We start from the raw sequence: 22,935 nt of genomic DNA on the forward strand, positions 1-22,935 counted from the left end.
TTAGTTGTGCTCAGTCATTTCTGTTAGACACAAACCATTCATTCTCAGAGTGCTCACTGAGCTTTCAAACTCTTTGAGATTACAACTTTATCCATATATCCCAGTGCCTTATGAGTTTTGAGTGGTGAAGACCAGGAGGCCCCAGCAGGAAAGCTGGTCAAAGGAGAACAGCTCGTTCTTGCACATGAGCACCGGAGCCTTACTTCTGTTTCACATGCAAGGAGACTGTTCCACAAGCCAGCAGCATACAACTCTGTGATCTGTGTGAAGTGGTTGTCCCCCTGACTGGTGTCTGAGATGACAAGTTCAGCCTTTTCTGATAGCTTTAGAAAAAACCCAGGAGGTGGATGGCTTGGAGTTCTGACTGCTGTTGCACTTGAAGCCTAGCACAGCTGCCCTGCCTTCAGGTCCTCGTGACTCTGCCCCAGCGCACAGATTGTGCCAGCTCCATCACAGGAAAGCAGCTCAGGGAAATTATTTTGTCACAGTCTCCATGTTGGGTGGACTAGCAGCTGTGTAGCAACACCTGGTAGCAACAGAGAATGTTGTGTGCAATGGTTTCCGTCAAGAACAGCAGAGGTTGCTTTGCCCTTGGTGTGTGCTGGGAGTGCTCAGTGGCCGACATGGTGGATATTGACTGAAAGCAGCTCACATGGATTCCTGCTTGTCCCTGTCACTTCACGGCACAGCTCCGCCCGCACTGACATGGGTGCTGTGTGCTCCACGGCCACACTCCCCACGCTCACTTTCTCTGTCCCTCTCGGTGTAGCAGTGAGCTCTGGCTAGCTTGCTTGTAAGGCACAGCACATGTAAGTAATTTGCTAAATATCAGTCTGACAGTTCTCCCTGCCCAGTGTTTCCCTCCCTCTTGCTGTTGTCTGCATATTCTTTGGATATAAATCACATATCCTTCTTGACTTGTGCTTATCTCAGGTGGATCATTGCTTTAGCTAATGATACTGCTTGAAAGGAGCAATAGCAGTGCATTTGTATTGACTTTTGTGTTTGAGGGGATTTACTATTCTGCTTGAAGGAATAGTATTAATAGCAGTGAGCCCACTGATGGACAGAGAGGTACAGAAGTGGGAATCCCTGGGACTGCTGCACCCCTTTACAGCAAAACATGGATTCAAGTGCAAAACTGAGGGAAAACTCGAAGGCAAACAGCAATGGAATGAGGGTCTATCTTGACAAGGAGACATTAATTCCCATTTTGCTTATATAAATGAACAAAGAGCATGTATATTAAAGCCTCTCCGGCATCCAAAACTTCCACTTGCTTGAACTGCATTGCTATTTGTGCAAGGCATATAGGATCAGACCTACAATGCCAAGCTTGGATTATAGTATTACAGTTGTATTCATGGCTAAGAACCCAGCCTAATACTCTGAACAACTCCTTCTATGCCGAGTAGAGGGCAGCTGCAAAAGTCAATATCATCTTGTCTTGCATGTATTAATCATATTCTCCTCAGCAACAGCATCACTGTAAGAAAAAGAGAAACTGTGTTCTGTCTTTTACATAATGATGTGATTAAAAAAGATCAGCTGGTTCGTGAATACCAGTGAGGGTATCTAAATTACGTTGTGTTCACTGTACTCAAAAACAGATAAATACAAACATTAATTGGCTTCTTTTAACATTTATTAAAAACAGAAGTTTATTTTGTTAGTATGACAATGCAGGAGCACAGTAGAAGAGATTTAGTAGTGTTTGGGAAAGCAAGATAATATTAGAGGGCTGGTATCTCCTTAATACATGTCTCAGGTGATGCTTTTAACCTGTTAAATGTTTCGTGTTATGCAGGAGAATTCCCACTATCAAGAAACATGGAAGAACTGCTCTTATCCTGTAGTAATATTTTGACAGGATGCCAGAAAGCAAAAAGCTCCTGAGAACTGTCTGAAAATAAAGCAAAAGGATGGAAGATGCTAAGAAAAAATAATTGTCACTGTCTCCTGAAAGCATGGCTAAAAAGATTTAAAATGCATTTAAAGTACTTGTATTTAGGTTCAAATTACTTTTAAGTGTCATGTGGTTTTTTGTACCATAGTGTGTAGCATGCACTAAACCACTTTAAAAAAATGAAACATTGATATGATTACAATAATGAAAACATAAACCACCCCTTCATTTCAAAGAATGAGATTGTAGATAGACGGAAATCTCAGTGTGGTGGTTATTCATGGGCTGGTATCTTCCTGCAGGAAACCTGGGCTGAATTTGAAGTCAGAGGAAGTTTTCCCATGAACTTTTCAGCAACACAAAGAGGAGCCAGCAGTGAGCACAATGCACAGGGAGCTGGTGGGAGGGAGCAGAGGGATGCGCAGAGTCCCCAGCAGTGCTGAAACATGTGTGATCCTCGGATGTAAATTCTGAAACCTCCCCTTAGCTACGGTTTTGCCAAACTCTGGTCCCACAGTAGGGAACACTTTGCTGTCGCTGGAGCTCTTCCTTTATTGTGGGACTCACAGCTGGGTACATACAAACACACCCAACCTGGATTTTACTTTAATAATTGTAATTAAATGAGAAAGGTGAACTGGGCCTATGTAACAAGACAGGGGAAAAAAAGGAGAGAAAGAAATAAAGAAGTGCTTTCTGTTTCTCTAGTTACATATGTCCAGCCCTAAAATTACATTCGGCCCTTTAAAGGGAACTGCGAGGCTGATGTGGCCCCTGGTGAGAATGAGTTTCACACCCCTGGCTTAGACTTTGTCCACACTTAAGGTCCTGTCAATACAGCTGTAGCAATATAACTCCATCAGCAGGTAGAGACAATTATGCTTGCTAAAAATCTGTTTGCTGGTATAGCTATTTCATTTCGATAAATAATACTTCCCCCCCCTCCCCCCAATTACTGCAGGCCCAGGCTTTCTCTGCGCTCCGTATCTGTTTATCCTTTTTCATCTTACAGTAACCACCTGCTACAGTGCTCTATCGGATCAAATACACTGCCATAGCACATTTACATTCCAAGCCTCCGCCAGGGAAGTCTGACCTGAAACTTCTCCCCAAGTAAGGGAAGTTAACTTTTTCTTCCCTCCAGCTATCATTGCAGCTGCCAAAAAAGGAGGTATACTCTTTCAGATGAGAAAGTAGGTGACATAAGTGAGGTATGTAAGCCTGCAGAAATGGACTCTGGATTTACATGTACACATTTGGCTGTTTTTTTTTCTTAAGGTGTTATTAACTCTTACAATCTGCAAATTCCGTTTGAGTCTTTATAATTTTCCTGTATGCAGTGATGCTGTGGTATGCGAACCATATAAAAATAACGTGTGTCCCAGTCTCAGAGCTGCTAATTGCCAGTGCCTGCAATAGAACTCCTCATCAGTAAAGGTACTTCCCCCCCTGTTTTTTGCCAGCATGTAGCTTGGGATCCTTATTTTCCCCATCTCTGGCTTCTGGTTCTCTGAGTGAGCTGAGGAAATGAGTCACATCCAAAATAAGAGGGATAAAGACATTCTAGGGAATTAACTTCTCCAACACAGCCGATGTCTTTGGTTACATATTTTTATTTGGGTTTATATACAAAGAAAAACGTATACGCTTTAGAGAGTGACAAGCAATTGGTTATACAATATCACAAAGATGTGTAAACCTACAGGCAATTTACACAGCTGGATATTCAGTTTGTAAATTGCACCTAAAGGGCTAAGGCCTGTGGTAGTAACTGGATTAGGCTGTTATAGGAGTATTTCTAGGTGAATTAGTGCTTAATAACATTTGTTGTGTTTAACGGCTGCTAATTGGTAAATCAAGTTCTAATGAAAACAGGAAATTAAGTTGGTGCACCAGAATAGGCTTTTGAGTGGGGAGGAAAAGTAAGGTGATGGGATAAAGCCAGTTCAGTTAAAACAAAAACAATCTTAATTGCTTTTACAATACTTTCACAAGCTCAAGTTCTGTGATAAAACACACTTTAACAAGATCAATTAAAATATTTTATCAGACTTTTCAAGAGTGTAAATACTAAGAAAAAGTACAAGCAAACTACTGGTTTAATCAATGCAGCAGCTCATGTGTGAGGTTTGAAGAGCCTTCAGCTTGGACGGGGGTAAATAACCCCAGAGAGACCCACTCAGGCTCAAGTTTACAAGTATCAGGTAATCGTTATCCGTACCAGCAGCTCCCGGCTACACTGGGTGTGTGAGATACTCGCCTGATGCCTTTCACACCTGAACGACTTCATATCTGCATTATAGTGAATACACTGCACCTGTAGTGCTCATTAGGGAAAACCAGCAGCCACCCTTTAGCTGTAAGCACGGAATTCATTAGCGCCAAGCTAGAGTATTTAGCTGGCTTTTCAATTCTGTGTAACAAACTTTATCCAGGCTGCCTAAACCCACATTTTCCGGAGTCCCTGCGGGGAGCAACCACCGTTCCAGGTGAGCCGCGGTGCGGGTGGGGGCTTCCCGGCCCTCTGAAGTCCTCCGGCACCTGTGGTCCTTCCGGTTTTCCCGTGGGGGAGACTTCGGGGCGCTCCCCCCGCCGCAAGGTATGTCGTTGGGGTCGTAGCCGCTGACCAGCGACGGGACGGGACGGCAGCGGCTCCCGGAGCGGGCGGCCGGGAGCCCGTCGTGCCCGCCCCGGGATGGGAGGCACCGGCGGGACCCGGCTCCACCTGAGGGGGCGGCGGCGGCCAGGGGCAGGCCCGCCCGCCGGTGGGGGTGAGCCCGGGCCGGCTCTGCCCCCGCGCTGGGCGAGGTGCCTGGGAGCGCTGCAACATGGCCTCCTCCTGCTCCCAGCCCGCGGGACGGGACGGCACAGACCAGGTGAGCACGCAGCCCTCGCTTCTGCGCTGCTGCCGTCGGGCGGGGTGCGGGTAGGGCCGCGGGACTGGCGGCTCCTTCTGCTTTTCCTCCTCCGCTCTCTTCTCCGGGCCGCTCCCGGGCAGAACGGGTTCAGCGCCCGCCGGGCTGCGAGCGGCGACACCGACGGCGGCTCCGGGCGGTGATTGTTGGGTGGGGGTGGCTCGCGCTGCCCGTGGCCGTTAACGGTTGCTGGGAGCGGAGCTCCGGGACGACTCTGCCCTCAAGTGCGAAGGCTGGAAGCGGGCGGGCTGAGCCGCCTCTCCCCGCCGCCACCGGAGCTCCGGGCGAGAGGATCGGCGCGTATCTACGTCTTCTGGGATAAAAACGGCAAAAATGTATTTTAAAACAACTGTGTGATGGCCTTATGTTAACACTTGTGGTGTTCGGTATAACATTCTTCAACGCGTAACAAGTTGGCGTGTTGCGTGTGCTTGGCTTATGTGGCTGGCTTGTTTTGCCCCGCGTGCGACGTACCTGTGGGACGGAGGCTGGAAACCCTCTTGGGTGGGGGCTGTGTCACCTCCATCCTCACCCACACCCGGCCGCCCAGCCAGGGCTGGGGGTGCACTTGGGAAGGTGGTGGTAACGGCTTGTGTCCCGTGTGAAAGAGGCATCCATGTCAAACGAGTCAAGTGTTGCTTTCGCCAGCAGCGTGGCAGGTAAAGAGAAGGTGCTGTGGAAGGCTCTGTTGCAATGGGATGTGAGTGGCCACAGGAGCTGCTTTTCTCCCCACACCTCCCTTCTCTGCAGCAGTGAGACCCAGGCTCCATGGTCAGGTGAAGGAGCTTTCCTTTTATGTGTCCCTTAGGTGGTCAATGTGATCACGTTCTGTTTATTGTTCTAACAAATGCTGCCTTGTGTCATGACTGAGCAGACTGGTCTGACATTCTTCCAGCTGAACACAGATGGCATAATCACTTTTAACTGTGAAGGCTTGAGTTCTGAGGGCAGAAAAAGAGCACATTTTGACCTATTACACAATGTCTAACCAGCAAAATGACACTTCTAGTAGAAAAGCTTTAAGAGATTGGGAAAGTATGATAAATGTTGAATATTTTTTTTTTTTTGGCTATGTGCCCAGAACTCCTGAAACTAAAACTGAAAACTAAAATTACAGCTACAATTAATCAAGAGTGAATAAGCTTTATTTTTTGTTTTGTGAAGTTGCTATCTTCCAAATCATGAAATCTCCCTGCTTCTTATGCTACTTTTGCTCCTACTTAAACCACTTAAATCCTCTCTTCTATGCTCAGTTATCTCTTTCATTGTAGAGTGCTATGATTTCTCATGTTTCTCCCTCTAATCTGTCCAGTTTTCACGCTTTAAAATGGAATGTAAGCGAATGCCCCAAGAGAACTGATCAACTAGAAGCAAAGCACTGCTCTGTCAGCCAGGTCCTCTGAGTTCTGGCTCAGCAAGCTGCTGTTCCCCTAGTCCATCGCTTCTTCATTTAGTGAAGCCTGTGTTTGAAGGCGAATTCCCAGTGCGTGAAGACAGCACTTCTTACTGTGCTGTTAGTACTCCAGGCGTTTTTACTCCCTTGCTTTCAGCGGTTGGATCAAGGATAAATGGGGAAAATGTGGCCTCTCGTGTATTCACAAAGCGAGCGAGCACCTTCTGAACACCTTCCAGCAGTTGGATCAAGGATAAATGGTCAAAATATGGCCTCTTGTGTATTCACAAAGCGAGCGAGCACCTTCTGGAAGGTTTGTAACCTGGGCTGTGTTGAAAGTGTTAAAGCACTGAGTCCTTACAGAAGGTGACTCTTTTCAGTCTCAAAACTGTGAAGTTATACCTTGGGCCTGGAATAGTTGCAGAACTGTTGAGGTGTCTCAATTTTGTCGTTTGGTCTTTCAGACCATCAAGGGCAACTGATTTCCCATCAGTTTGAGAAGACTGTTAGGTCAGGCTCTACGTTTTTAGGGTATGTCTTTGCATGGTGTGTTGTGGGTTTTTTTGGGTTTGTTTATTCTCCATAAAAGGATGGTGGATGTCTAAGATGCTCAGATCTTGAGATGCTTCTAATGCCCAGTGTTAGAAATAAGGGTGTGCTTTGCAACAGTCGGTACTTTTAGTGAGCTCCTTAGAATAATCTTTTCTTCTATTTCGTCTCACTCTGATGTCACAGAATCACAGAATGTTAGGGATTAGAAGGGACCTCAAGAGATCATCTAGTCCAGTCCCCTGCTGGAGCAGGAACGCGTAGAAGAGGTTACACAGGAACATGTCCAGGCGGGTTTTGAATGTCTCTGGAGTGTCCTAGACACTTTCTATGGGAATTTGCTAATGCTTATTGCTTGATTGCTGTTACAAAATGACATGGTACTTGCCATTGCTGTGTTGATACTTGCTAAAGGAGATGGGGATTTTTGTTACTGAAAGAATTATCATCTCTCTCATCTTCTCCAGATAGTAATTTGTTGGTCATATGTGCTTTTTTCTTTTTTGATAATGAGATCTATTTGTTACAATGCAGTGATTTGCAAATTCGTGTAAATAATTACATCTGGATAAGCATTCTATTTCCAGTTTTTTTTTTTCCAAGGTAACTTCTAAGCTTTGCAGAGGGAATCAAAATTGCTGTGAAGACATAGAAAAGAAAATAACTTGCTATTAAAGATATTTTTGTGTGACTGTACTACTCTACTGTTCATTATTAGGATTGTTCTGGTTGCTCTTCATTTCACTGTATTCTGAAATGTTTTGTTCAGAAGTTTGTTTTTAAAAAGCAACAGGAAGAGTAGTATGCACTTTCATGTTATAGTTCTTTTTCTATGACAGTTCTGGGCCCTAACACTGAGTGCTACTGTAAGCCAACACCTAAAAGTAAGTTAATTGCACCTGGAGGTCACTGACAGTGCTGTGTTTTCTTCTGTGGTGTTTATATCTGGTCAGTTTACCTATGTTTTCTTTAGTCATTGAAAACATTGGTGAAAATTGTAGTTCTGCAGTTGAAAAAACAAATAACACTAAAGCACCCCCCAGTTTGTGTAGTATGTAGATCGGACTGCATGGGTCTCAGTTCTGGATAAATGTTTGGTATAAGTGGTTTCCTGCCATTGCTGTCTGTTCTGGTTTTATCCTAAATTTTTATCAGTTTCACATTAATCTTTTTTTTTTGTCTGCTCCAAAGTTCTTGGAGTTCTGTTCTTACATATTCTGTTTCTCAAAATTCAGCACTCTCGACACCATGTAAATACTGCTGACATACTAATCTGAGGATTGATTACCCATTAAAGGTTATTTTTGCCACTCTGTGTTGTCTGAGGTGTCAGTATTTCCCGTAAGCATTAGATTTCATGAGAAGCTGTTGACAATGGTACTTGTGCTCCTGTTGGCATGGTTCTCAAAATGACAAAATAAGACCTGGCATGTTGCATTAATTCTGAGGAAAGCATGGTTTTGTAATCTTTAATCAGGCAAAGTTTCATTAGCTCTTTGAGGGAGTTTGCAATGACTTGGCTGAAGGACCTTTTCTTTTTTTCTAAAATTAAACAAAAAAACCCAAACAAACAAACAAAAAAAACCACAAAGCAAAACAAACTAAAACAAAAAAACCCAACCAACCAACAACAAAAAGCCCACCGTAACCAAAAAAAGACCCAACTGCTTTGTGGCATGTATTAGATTTTTCCAGAGAAGCAAAGAGTGTCATGGAACCTGGGGCATGTGGGTAGTATAAAATATTTTGGTGGGTTTTATGCTTGAATACTGAAATGCATAATGTTAAACACACGTTCATAATGCTGACATGCCAAAGAAGGAGAATGAGAGTTCTGAAGTCTTAATTTTCAAAAATAAATCCTTCAGTATAGTCTGGAACATGTTTCTTCTTTGATGTGCTAAAACTAATTTGACTTCCCGTTCTTTCTTCCCTGAAAATTTTGCAAGATTAGGCAAAAATTGGAAATAAAATGTTGATTTCACTTTCTCTCTTTTAGTCCAGGGCAGAGAGGGAAAAGAAGGAACTCCAAACTGTTACTCTCAGCTTAGTAGTCAAGAAATATTGAAGTTTTGCTGCTCTTTTGATAACTTGTATGTGCTGTCTGATGGTCAGTGCTAGTAGCTCTTGCTCTCAACTGTTGAGTTGCATAAGCATTCACATAAATACATAGTAAATTGTAGTTGGTTGTGCTGTGTGTTTCTGCTGTCCTCGCCACTGGGATACAGCATGACTATGTAGACAGGGTATGTTACAGGTTGAGAGTAACAAGGGAGGAGGATGAAGAGGATGGCAAAGAAAATTGCTTTATTAAAGTAGTAACTAGTGTGATGGTGAAATTCTGAGGAACCTTGCTCTGCCTGTCAGTCATTGCCTCATTGTTCACATGATGATTGTGTACTCTCATAATCTTGCCCAGTGTTGGTGGTGTCTTGAGGAAAAACAGCCTCTTAAGTCTTGGAGTAGTGGCTGCTCTTCCTTTTATGCTCCCGTGTGATATGCCACAAAAAATAATTTAGTATTAGCCACTTAAATTGATTTAATAGAAGAAATTACAATATAATCAGAACTTCAGTTCCCGCTGACCTGCTGAAGAGAAAAAGGTACCATGTTTCCTTCAATCTCCTTTTAAAATTCAGAAAGTCATTCTCCAAGGGCATACTCAGGTTGGTGCCTTTCAAAGTAGAAATTGTTCAAAGTTTCCATACAAAATCTGATGTATGCACCATCACTGTATCAGCAGGTGTTATCAAAGCTATCTGGTAATGACTTAGAAAATGTTATGAGCTGATGATGGGAGTTTTGCATAGCTGTATTAAGGAACATTCCTGGGCCAAAATGTACCCATCAGCCCTGTGTGCTGCTCCTAAAGCAAGAGCTGGCTGAGCTCCTGCTCTGGTCTTGTGTTTTACTTTAAACAGGTTGTGATGACAGCTCCTGTTAGTAAGAGAAACTAAAGTAACATTCCACAATAACAGAGCAGTTGATAGCATATGTGAACTTGTTTCTTTCTGGGAGTCTTCATAGGGAATTGATTCTGGGTTTTAAAACCTTTGTGTTAGAACACCCATTTTGGAAAATTGTGTGGTTTTTTTTTTTCAGTAATTCTAATAGGTAGTTTTAAAAAGAAAAACATTTGTTTTATGCAAGTTTTATGATTTTTGCATGCTACTGTTACTAGTACTATAAGTGTCTGTGTTGTGATTTTTTTCTTCCTTTATTTTAAAGAATGAACTATGGAATCTCTAGCTTCCATGACAATTAGTTTGTTTTATGAAAAAGTAGACATTGGAAAGGTTATGAATGACCACACCTGACCTAATAATTAACATAAGTTCTTCTTTTATTTTTTGTGGAGTTAGAATTTATGCCTGTTACTGTATTAAGGGTACTGATTATGCAGTTGGTGAGAAATTACTAAGCATTGGGAAGATGATCAGGGAGCAGTCTCTGTTTTCCCTTCTGAATTTGAAAACTGGAAGTCTAACATCCCCCCTGCCTGTGTTGGGAAGCCTCGATTTTCACAGACACATTAAATACAAATGACTTGGTTTTGCCTCAGTTTACTATTCTGTAGGTTTTTGTTGTGTGTGTCTCACTCCTAAAAGATTATCTGCTTTTCTGTTTATTGTTGTAACTTTTGAGGGGGAGATAAATATATATATATATATATATATATATATATATAAATATATATATATATATATATAAACTTGTTTTCCACCCTGTAACCTCTTACTCATTTCTGTCACTTGAATAGTTTAGTGCAGCCTCAGGCAACAAAGCAGTTTCTGTGCAGGTTCAGTTTCCTCAAAACACCTGTTTAGCTTTAGGACAGGTCCAAAGAAAATTCATCCTAGAATTGCTGGATTTACTGTGCAAAGAACAACCAGATAACAGATCTGACAAAGCTGAAAAATTGATTAGTTGTAGTTTTTCCTTGCTGAGAGGAGTCTGGTCTATACGTGAACTCACAGATTTTAAAAGAGCAAAAGCTGGACTCTTATAATGGGAAAATGAGGCTGATGGGGGAGGCAAAGCAGCAGAACTGCAAGTGTTGCTTACTGAGTAGTTGAGTCGTTAACATTTTCCTTGTTTGTTCACTTCTTTCCCCTTCTTTTGGAGCTTTCTGTTTGTGCTTTGGGGGAATCACAAAAAGCAAACCGCTTTGCTTCTGTACAGACCATTGTGTTATATGAAAGTGTGTAAAGTGCTCTTCTGTAAAGGAAAACATTTTATTGTCAGCCTTAAAATTAAAAAAGGGTGGCTCAGTATTGGTTTTAGAATTTATTTAAATAGAAAAACTCCATGGTGTATTTTATTTTGTTAGTGGTTTTTGTTTTCTTTTGTTTTTGTACATATCAGGCAATTTCTGTAAGTGATTATTTCTCATCAAGATTAGATTTAAGGTACAGTAATTATTATTGTCCCATCTCTCAACTTGTGAGTCCTTTGTGTAATATTTGAGGCACATAAACTGGCACATACATCACCCAGAACTATGGAGTGAGTTGCCTTTAAGGTGCAGTGAGTGCTGAGGTAAAAGAAGTTAAAGATGGAAAATACTCTCAACAGCCTCTTAAACCACTTCACCTGAGAAGGTAACATGCACCTAGACTTGCTCTTGAAGTTGTTGGAGACTTTAGGCATAACAGCTACTAGTTGATTGTATTTGTAAGTTTTATTGGGTGTGAAATTAGGAGAAGTTAAATATCCATGTGTCTTCTCAATATCTGGCCTTAAAATTCATTATATGTGTGGTGTGGGTGTTTTATTTTTTTTGAATCTGCACCAACAACATGTTCTTACTTTCCCTGTTGTTTCTAGTACGCTGTGGAGGATCTGCTCTGTGCTCTGGCTGAGGTAGCACGGGCAGTTTGCTTTTTATTTAATTTCAGCATCCACAGCGGCATACTTTGCCTCATCATGTTCACACTGTTTAATAAGAAGCTGTCTGTCAATTTTTTTTCTGCACAGCCTCATAAGCCTTCATTACTTTATTTGGGGAATTCAGCTCAAATTCTTGGGGTACTGTACCTGCAACTTGACAAAGATGGGAACAATTCCAGGATGTTTCAGGAAATGGACTTGATCCTTCACTGACATTCATTTTTACAAGTAATGACTTCTTGTGCGACAGACATGACCCCATTTTGCAGGTGAATGATCTGTATGTGTGATTCAGTGTTTTGAATATCTGATGGCAGAGCCAATTTCCTTTCTTCTTCCTCTCTACACCTTGATTCTGCTTGCTCCTCTTCAAAGAAAACTGCAGAGAGCATATACGCAAATAATTTCACAGGTCATGACTTTGCAAATGCATGGATCAGCCTTACTTTGGGATAGGAGCCTGTGGTGGGAGCAAGTTGCTGTGAATCAGGAAAAGGCAAGAACCTTAATGGCATCCACCTCTTAATAATTACTCATGTGGAATAGCACCAACCAGTGCGGTTGCTCAGCTTTTATATTGAGGAGCATATGCAGCTCGTAAGGCTCAACCTGAGGCTTCCTTACTTGATCTTACACTTGGTGCTTGTTTCCTTGGTTGGGAACTCAGCCTGTAGCTTCCATATCTCATTCCAGTGCCTTTGTTGCAGATAACTTTACCTTTTCTGTATTTTGGGTTGTGTGTGTTAGATTTGTTGCCCTTTTTTTTCCTCACCCCTCCCTTAGTGCATCAAGCCTATGATGATCCTTGCAATCTTTTCCTAAACCCCCTCTGATATCACTTAGTGAAATTAATCCAATAAGGTACTCCTGGTTTTTGAAGGTATTGCTTTTTCTTATATTGATACAGGCTAAACTTTTTCGACCTTTAGTTGTTTTGGTGATGTGGCTTACAGCACAGTTTAGAAGTGTTTGATTTCTGCAACTGGGGTGAGATGAACTGGAGCAATGTGCTGGGGAGCAGGGTAGGTGCTTTGCTACCTGACTTTATTGCTGCTGAAGATGTTATGTAAATACTTGAGACTTTCCTCTGATTTCTGTGATGTTGTTTCATAAATAAGCTGTGTTGTTTAAAGGTCAAGTGTCAGAGGTAGCAAGCTGAATACATTCAGAAATGATGGCAGGTCTGAAGAGTAATGTACTTTTCCAGTGATCCACACGTTAGGACCTAATTCTGCATTCCAGGGAAAGTCACTGGAAACAGTATCTTTCGGGAAGGATATGGAAATTAGTGATGTTTACCTGCGTTTGTTTTAGTGGTTGGAAAAGTCTGGGGCTAGCAATAAGTGGGTCAATGACTCCTAAATAAAGCTGCTTTATCAAGTCTCATGAAAAACAGCAATAGTTTCAATATAAAGATGAGATACAGAGTCTATTGTGTCATAAATCAAACAAGTAAAAGGAAGAATGCCCATGCATCAGTCTGTGTCAGTTCAGCATACTTTCCTGTGTGTGGCCTGTATTTCTTTTCATGGACTCCATCCCTGCAAAGCTGCTTTGTGATCTCAGTATTGATGTGGGTCAAAAGGGGAGGATTGTTAACATTCCTTCTGCCCTTCTCTATCACCATCAGCAGCTCTCAGTGGATATCAGCCCTTTGGGCTTACGTGGGAGAGGACAGTGGAATTTTGTGATGCTTGTAATCACTCTTCCAAATATTTCTTTCAATCTGTGTTTCTCATCTGCACAATAATCCAGATCCCAATTTTTGATGATTATTATGAATTGTGTTTTAGTAGTTGGAATGCCAATATTGCTGGCAAACTAGTATTTTCACATTCTATTAATGTTCGTGTGCCCATCAGGAAGTCTATGATACAGCTAAAGAAACAGTTTTAATCCAAGAGAATTATAATTTCAGGTAGTGTTCTTATAATTGGCCTTTAAAAGTTGCCTTGTTTGTCTCTGGTTGGCAGCTTTAATACTGCTGCTTATCTATGTGGCACTTTCTCGCCCATTTAATAATTGTGCTTTGTTTTGCTGCTAGTATAGTTTCACAGTCACAGCTTTGGTTTTACAGGATAGAAACAATCACTTTTTTTTTTTTTTTTACTAAATTCAAACTGTTTTCAAAGTGAAATGTCCTTTGTTCTGCAAATGAATTACACTGGTTTGTTGCAAGCAGTTTAGAGCTGCTTGTTACAGTGATACAAGTAGGTAACAACGTGCTTCTGAAGAGATTAGGGTCTTTCTCATTTTATGTTGCATTTGTTCCAATTGTCACAATTCTAATTAAATGCATGTCTCTCTTCTGCAGTTTCTTTTCCTTGTCTTTAATGTGTCCATCTTCCTAAACAACTTGTTAAAGAATGTATATTCCCTTGATCAAACTGGAACAAAAGAAAACATTCAGTAGTGATCTATAGCTTGAAAAGCGAATGTATAAAGATCATTAACCTCATACTGAGCTCAAATACATTCCCTGTTGGGGGAGGGAATATACCAAGTTGCAAAGGTTAGATATTAGGGAGAAAAGAAACTTGGAAGCAGAACCTGTTATATAGCCACTACAGATAATCTTAAGAGGAATATGTGTAAAAAACCACTCGCAAGTAACAGCAAATTCCATAAAGCTTGTGCATTTTATGGTTAATGTGTATTTTATGTCCTACTTTTACTACAGTTAACAAAACCAGTGTAATGTAATGGAAGAGTCTACAGTATGATAATTTTATGTAGTCAGCTGCATGTTATGTTTAACTGGATTGTGACATTTGAGCAACAAAAAGGAATGCCATTCAGAGTGCTCCATGGAAGGCAAAGTAATTGTCTTGGACACCTGTAATTTTGTTATCTGCTTATTTTTGTGCCAGTTCCACACGCTGCAGATGAGTTTGGCAGTTCAGCATGATAGGTTTTCTGCATGAAGGACACTGGTATCTGAAAAAACCTTCAATGGTAGTGTAAATAAACCACTTGAATGTTTTGTGTTTTATTATGTAAAACCCTTTTGTTGTTGTTTGTGACAGTTGTTGCTGATGTAAGTATAGCAAATCCAGCTGCATTAGTCACTCAAAGTCCTTGCTAGGGTTTTTTGTCAGTTAAAATTGTGTACAGTACCCTTCAGCAGAACTCCAAGCTTTATGAACCTTGGAAAGCACTGATGTAAATTGTGTGTTTTCAAGTGTAATGTGCCAACAAGTTTGACCTTCCTGAAAATGTGTCCACGTGTTATAGTGAATTTCATATATCAAATTATGTTAAAATAACAATAGTGGAACAGCTAAGAAATAGTAATAGATTCTGCTGAAGCTGTCTTTAGCTAAAGGACTATAAATGTTGTGTCTCTGCTGCTGTATGTGGTCGCTTTCATTGGTTCAAACAAAAAAATGCAATCTTGTCACTTCTTAGCAATGTTTATATTTAAAAGCTGCATATCTGTATCTAACAGCATCACAGCCTTTAGTTGTCATCATCCATACTCATCACAGTCACTTGCTTATGCCTTTCTCTACTCTTCACAGTGTGGCAGAGTCTGCAGCTGAGAAAGTGGCATTGGCTCCGTCCCTGTCCCTTGTGTGCAGCTGCTGATGGGTTTGACTTCTGAGAGGTGCTGAATGGCAGTGGCTGCACTGGAGTTGGAAAAAATGCTGCTCCTCTCAAAAACAGACCTTAAGACTATATGATCCTATTGTGAAATACTAATTTAGGTGATATAATGACCGGGGGAAATAGTGATGGCAGTATTGAGGAATGACAGATTTTTTTTTTTCAATCTATGTATTTTTCTTGAGATTTGGTTGGAGAAAAGTTTGGGATTAAATGCAGAACAATTTCTCAGAGCTGCTGGAATTCTAAAGTTGAAATACTAATATTTAGATGAATTAGCGATTGAGATATAATAATTTTTATATATAAAAATATACTTTAAAATGTATGTATTTGAGATTTTCGTAATAATAACTGGGAAAGAAGTATTACAGAGACATGAAACAAAGGGACTGAACAACCAGTCAGTATATCTGGCCAGTTCACTAGGGCAGTAATACTGGTGGGAGGTCTCAGCAGCCAAATTATTTCTACCATAATGATGCTGGTGCCTGGAACTCTGACTCCAGCTTTTCATCTCTGTCCTGTTGGCTTGTATTTTTGGCAGCCACCTTGCAGGAATTTCATTCTAGAACACTGTGGTGTGTTAAGGAAGGAAGGGGGTCCATGAAGTGTGGCCTCTGGAAGAGGAGAAATTCAGCAGGAGGTGGGATAGGAGATGAATTAATCTGAGCCTTTCCTGTCTGTCAGCGGTACCTTCAGTGGTTCTGAGCACGCGCTCTCTAGTGCTCCTGTCAGGTCCCAGTTATCCAGCTGTTGGTTCTGGCGAGATCCATCCTGTGCTGGTGCCATCTTCGATGGCTGCATGGATGTTTTATTGTTCTTTTCTGCTGTTTGTGATGCAGATGTTACTGTTCCCCTGTGTACCTAAATGTGTTTGGCTGTGATTGCGGTTAATCTGGAACAGAAAGCTGATCATTAAGAAATAACCTTACATTTAACGAACCATGCCAAACAAAGCTCAGGCTCAAAAACCTGCTGATGTTAATAGAAATCTTGAAGCTGGTTATGAATGCTGGAGTGGGTCTCTTTGTAACTGCCATTACCATCACCTTCTCTACTTCAGTGTCAAGTTTTGTCCTCCTTCATAGTGATTAGGTAGATAATGATAAAACTTGCGCCGCCTGATGTTGTTTTCCTCCCCGTCCTTGGGGAAAAAACACATTTAAAAAGTAATTATTGTGTTCAAATGTTGTTCATACAATGCCTATAAGAGAAAGGCCATCTTTGAATTTATTTTACTAGGAATCCCACAACGTCTGGTGAAATGCAAGATTCATGTCCTAGTGAAATATTCTACAGTCTTACCTTCCCAAGCTTACTGTATCTCCTCCCAAGAAAAAGAAAAAACAAGCAAAAATGATCCCACAGTGGGAACTAATGCTTTCTTTCTCTTCTGAGATCCTGACCCTTTTTCCCTGTTAGTGTTACAGGGAAGCCCTGAATACTACTGTGAGTGAGCTCTGTGCTTTCTGGGACTGCTGTGTGCTCTGAGGTCTTGTTGTGAGAGACCTCCAGCAAGGACCATCCACAACCTTGATACCAGATTTTCCTGAAATCCTAAATGTTTTCCTAGAGATTTGTGGTGAAAAACTATTTTCTGCTATTTTATATTTGCAGTTGGCGAGCACTGATCTGAAATTTTTTCTTTTCTGTTTTTAACTGTGACTGTTTAACTCTTGGCACCTGACAACATAAAGATCTATCTCTGCTTTTTAAATTTTTTACATTTTTTTTTTTAATTTAGCATTGTGTCCTGTGTAATCATGCAACCCAACGTGGAACAAAGATATAGAACTTAAGACAGAGAAATGTGCATCACGTTTCCCGGTGAGGTTAGTGTACAGGGCCAGGTAAGCAGAAGTGGAGGCTGAACTTTGGTTGCCTGTCACCGAGAGCAGTGCCTCCAGGACTGCCGTTCTGTCAAAAACATCTGCCAATATGCGGTGTCTTGCACTTCCCCTGCTGGAAGGACGGTCCTTGTTATGTTACTTTGACTTGTCAATAGAGCTGCCCTGTGGGAGCTGACCAGCCACTCTGTTTGGGATCTCTCCTGCTCACAGGGGTTGGTAGGTGTTTGTCACCCTTGTCATAATGTTCCTCCTGCTCTGCTTTTCTGGGAGATGATCATACTGATCATATGGCTGATTATTCTTTGGGTCAGAAAGTGTGTTGAATGCTGGGCTGTTGTCCATCTGAACCACCAGTCTCCTCAAAACACTGGCTGGAGCTTTGTGATGTTCTGATCATGCTAAATATAAAAACTTTCCCATTTTGCAGAATGTATTCTTTCCTATTTTTAGTAACTCTTCCAGTTAATGATTAGTTAATTTATAACAATCATCAATGTATGCATTGTTTCAATCATGCTGATAAACAGATCTTTGTGTAATAATACATGGTAGTTTGAAAGGGCAAACTCACTGGAATATCTAATAAATGAGCAAATGCTTTTGATAAAGATGGAAAGGTCACTACACTACACACCTGCTAGCTGTAAAAAATGAGTTTAATTTGAAAATGGAGCTAAGGTTTTTTTCTTCATTTCACTACCTGTTAAACCTGTTAAGACCAAAGAAATTAGGTAGCAATACATTAATCTTTTTAAATGTATATCTTAATGTGGTATGAGGATTTTTTTAATCTGTATGCAAACTCATAAGTTATTTCTTAGGAAAGAGTGTAGTTTATATTTAGATAACAATTACTATAAATAAAAATAAATTTAAGTAACAATTACTAAATAAGAGTGTGTTGCAGTAATGCTTCTCCTTTCCCCACCCTATGCCACAGCCTGAGGTTGGGGGGGAACCCAACCTGTATGAAAACTGATGTGTTAATGCTAGTCAACGGTGAAACTCCATTTATCTGTTCTCATTCATTTGACATGGCTAACTTCTAACAAATGAGCTCCACGGTCTTCAATTGAGACTCAGTGATGTGTGTATTCTTGTTTTGTAATCATGTTTAAATGATTAGCCAAGTAGAAAATTGTATGCTCAGTAGAAAAATAAATTGAAGAGGGTAACATTGTCATATTAATCTTCTCTAAGTTGTAGTAAAATGCTTTCAAATGGAAGAAACATGTATTTCATGATGTACTTTATTGCTAGTAGAAAGTTGTCTAATTTGAATACAAACAGTTTTTCTCTTGTGCCTAATTAGGTGAAAAAATAAAAATAAGTCTTGAAATACAGAACATAAGCAAAGTTTGGAGGCTTGCAGCCAGTTTCTGGTTTGGAAGTCTTTTAAATGTATAAATTTCAAATGTTCTAGGAAGTCTCTCCTTATTGCTTATGCGCTCTCACCTACTAGACATCTGGTCTTAACCCAACACTCAGTTCTAGTGAGTGTCAGATTTAAATGGATGCTTTTGGCAGGATATGCGTTTCCAAGTCTCTTCAGGATCTTTATACTTTTGGTAGAATTTATAAACTATCCAGGACTGCACTAATTTTGGCACATTCTCTAGTGTTCCAGTTGTGTTCCAAACAAGTGACTTCTGGGTGCTTTAGGGCACAAATTACATCAGCCTAAAGACAATGATGTGATGGTCACAAATAGTGCAGGCGCATCCTCTAACATTCACCCTGTCATGACTACAGGGCGGTCTGCACCTCTTGTCTCTCAAAACACTGGATGTTTAGATCATGTGTTCTTGTTTTCATTCCTCAGAAGGATTTTGCAGAGTACCGTTATTAGTGCAGACCTTACTCTCAGTGCTAAATTCATCATACTTCCTGGCCTGATAGTTGAGAGTGATCTTGGATGAGCTCTGTGAACTGGAAAACCCTGTGATCAGAGGTTGTCTTGAAACAAACTTGTTGCTTTAAAGTGCAAAATATTTAGGAAGAGAGCAATTTTAACTTGTCTCAACAATACATATCCCTGTCACGGAGGCACGGAGGCTAGTTTAAGGGACAACAGGGTCCAAAACAACTTCTATTAAACCGGTGAGAAACAGGGTTTTAGCACTCCAAAAGTGACTTAAATATAGGTTTGGGTATCGGTTGAGGAAAATTATTAAGGGGCAGCAGCTAATACAACAGGAGGTCCACAGTGCGCATGCATGTGTCTTCACCTGAAGCAATGTCGGAACTGCCCCTGAATCCCAGAGGAGTACACGCTTGCCTGAACACGGTGCGGGATTATTCTTAAAGAGGTATAGGTAAAGCGTACGCTCGTGATTCCACGAGGGTAAATTTATAATACACTCGCAATTCTGCGAGGGTTAATTTACTTACACGTGCGAATGTGTGCGAAATACTACACGTGCTTATGTGGAAGCACGGGAGGAAAATACACTCGCGATTGTGCGAGGATAAATTTATAATACACTCGCAATTGTGCGAGGAAATAAAGTTACACTCGTGATTGTGCAAGGAAATAAAGTTATACGTGCTTGTATTAAGCACTGGAAGTTACACGTGCATATGTGCACGGAAAGGATAAATATACTCGCAATCTTGCGAGAAGTTTTACTCACACGCGTGGCGGCAAGGTAAGCAGAGTCTCCATCCCGGGGAGGGGGGCTCTTGGCGGCAGCATCTTCAGCTCACGCTCCGAGAGACCGGCGACAATGGGCCCAGTCTCGACGAGAGAGTCCCGTTTTATACTGGCTGATCAGACCTGACTGTAGGCATTCCAGAAGCTTCTCTGCACCCCCACACCGTGTGTGGGGTGCCCCTGAAGCCTCCAAACATCCCCCACACTGGTCACAGGTGCCCAGCGGCTCACTGGCGCCTCGGCACTCCCTTCTCCTAATGGCCCTGGCCAGGGTGCTCTGGGGCCAAACAAAAGAAGCTGTTAGCCTCACACAGAGAGAGAGAGGGGGATGTGCCTACTCCTTCCATGATGAAGGAGGAAAGGGGGGAGAAAATGGGGTTTGCGTTCTGCCACAATCCCACACTGTAATAGAGGTACTGACACTTTGAGAAGTCCAAGTGTTCCTACGGATGAACTGTGGATTTCTGCATTTAGCTGATTTCTATAACTGAGGGCTTTTCATTTGTAGCAATATTTCTTTTTCTAGTGTATTCTTTCTTGTTCTAGAAAACTTTAAATGTAGCTGGCTGAGCATTGGGATGTACTGTCAGCCAGGGTGGAGAACTTCAGGATTAGCAAATGGACTTTGGTTTTGATTGAGAACAATTGGGATTTTAGCAGAGGGAAAGGAAGATTCTTTTAGTCTTAAATCTTGCTGCTCTTTTTTAAGTCTGTAGGTGTAGTACATGTACATAAGCCAGATATGTATATGATTATTAGCTTAAGATCCATATTTGTAACAGCTATCCTAAAGCAACGAGAAGAGAGGGGCATAAATACTACATTTGAAAAAACATCTGTTTCTTGGTGCTAATGGAAGCTCAGGTCAAAGTACTCTAAGTTAGAAATAGATGAGAAATATAGAGCAGGCAAAAATAGGTCTAGGTTCACTTTGTTTTTTCCCTAAATGAATGACAAATGTTTTCTTCTAAAAGCCATGTTTGTATATGTAAGCACTGACTGCAATTTGTTAGATATTGCCAAACCATCAAAACTGTTGTACAGTTGATATTCAGAACGTGTCACCTCGAAGATGTAGTGAAGCCATTGCAAAGCTGGACGGTGCAAATTGGTCTGACATCTTTTCTCAAACTAGACCTGAGTGTATTTGTTTCTTGCTTGTCTTTCCCTTCCACACCCAACCAGGTAGTTCTGTGTGCGTTCCTGTGAAGGAACCCTAGAGTTTCTGCATCAAAAAAACGAGGTGCTGTTTCCAGAGAAGCTGCAACATTGTTTTACGTGAGTTTTCTCTGCCACTCAGATTTATTTGAAAAGCAAAGCACAATGATTTTTTCTTTTTTTTTTTTTTTTTCTCTCTTGTGATAAGGAGAATGCGGGAAGGAAAGTGGGAGATTGTACCTGCCAACAGTGATGTCACAGGTTTTGCATAGTTTACCTCTACCTTGATACACTGGATGTGCTTGGGTGAGAAGGATCCAGAGAGAGAATTCTGAGAGATCCCTTGAAAGAAACTGAAGGAGCAACTGGTGTCAGATATAGCCACAGTTTGTGTTTTCTTGCTTGCTAAGCCTATTACAAAACTGGAAGAACTTCCATGTGGCAAGAATAGACTTGCTGTGCTAATTGATATTTAACCACAGTCTGAAGCAAATGAGTCTGACAATTTTGGGGTGCTTGCGCTTTCCCAGAAGCGACAAACACAATGTATGTGAAGTTACTGAGGAACCTTCCAGATAACTGCAACCCAAAAGAAGTAGGAAAATCCTAGAACTGAGGGATAGGATGAGGAGTTGTTTCTTTCCCTCTTCCTCTGTCTCAACAGTTAGTTTGAATTCAGGCAGTCCTAAGTGAACAAGTAGAGTACTGAGCTAGCCTGATACAGGACACAGAGCAGAGATAAAGCAAGAACCTACAGCTTGGGGTAAACCAGGTTATGGTGGACTTCAGCCTCAAGATTTAGAAAATAAGCAACATTAAATGTTGTTTGGTGGTAGACCCTGCAACTGGATCCCAGACTACTGGCTTAAACTGTGTATCAAACCCTATAAAAGCTGGGTACAGATCTTAACTCTATTTAACAGGTCAATAGGGAGAAAGACCAGAAGCTGTTTTGTAAATAGACATTCTCCTTCAAGTTAAATATGGTCAAACAAACACTTAAAATGCTGGTGGGGAAAAAAAGATTTTAATGAGTTACATTTGTGAATCTGATTCTAAATTTCTGGAGTTGCTTTTTGATTTTTTTTTTTTTTTGTGTGTATATGACCAAAGCTTTGTCTGGACTGTTATTTAGTAAATGTCTGTGTTTTCGTGGTGGTGCTGTTTTGTTTTGTTTGTTTTTTGTTTTAGTCACAGTACAGATTAGCTAAAGGACAGGAGAGAGGGCTGCAGGATTCCTCCTCCCCTGTTAACTCCATGTAGTGCAGCACATGGGCTCAGGTCCTGTGGTGGGAATTCCTTCCCTCTTCACTCTGTGCTTCTAGACAATCCTGGTTGCAGCCAAGTGAAAGTGTGTATTTAAGTGTATAGAGGTAGCCTACTCCTAATTTCTCTGGAGTTATAAATGACCATTGAGCTTGAATTTTAAGAACCTAAAATTGCTCTACATTATCAAGTGTTAATGACCTTTATTGCAAGTGGGCTTGGATCTAAGATCAAGGCAGTTTCTACCCCTTTCCACAAACCAGCCCGGTCCAGTATGCACACCTAGGCAATTGGAGCTCTTTTCCATGACTTTTTGCCTTCACGCTCTCTTTATAGAATAGTTAGAAGTGCTTTTATTTACTCGTGTGTGTGAGGGGAGTTCTTATGTTGTTTGGCACTTTGTACAATAATGGAAATACAAATTGCTAGTCTGTTTGTAACGTCTAGTAATCTTGTACATTATTTCTCTCCAGTGTGTTTCCAAAACTGTCTCCTTTGCTCAGAATAAGTGGCTCTATTCTGTACTGTCAGGATAGGAGGGGAAAAAAAAGTAAAAGGTTTCCTTGTGTCTCCTTAATATTTCTGTAGTGCTACCAAACAAAAGAACACCAGTTGTGTTAACATTGGCAAATCTCAAGCACTTTATTGGTGATTAAATAGATAAAGAAGAACTCTGGGAGGAGAATCTGAAGAAAAACTTGCATGTTTCTGCAGTGAATGGAGTGTATGATTGTTTGAACTAGTGA

General features: G+C 41.1%; 1 protein-coding gene across 1 annotated transcript in view; it reads left to right on the forward strand.

Moving 5' to 3' along the window:
- The first annotated feature begins 4,660 nt into the window (after window positions 1–4,660).
- Window positions 4,661–22,935, forward strand: part of ANK3 (ankyrin 3) — a 359,991-nt gene continuing 341,716 nt past the window's right edge. Inside the window, exon 1 of the mRNA XM_065842855.2 lies at window positions 4,661–4,782. Coding sequence (XP_065698927.1) covers window positions 4,735–4,782 — 48 coding nt within the window. The 5' untranslated portion in view covers window positions 4,661–4,734. The remainder of the gene's footprint in view (window positions 4,783–22,935) is intronic.

Source organism: Patagioenas fasciata, chromosome 8 (assembly GCF_037038585.1).
Source record: "Patagioenas fasciata isolate bPatFas1 chromosome 8, bPatFas1.hap1, whole genome shotgun sequence".
In the NCBI taxonomy this organism is placed as follows: Eukaryota; Metazoa; Chordata; class Aves; order Columbiformes; family Columbidae; genus Patagioenas; species Patagioenas fasciata.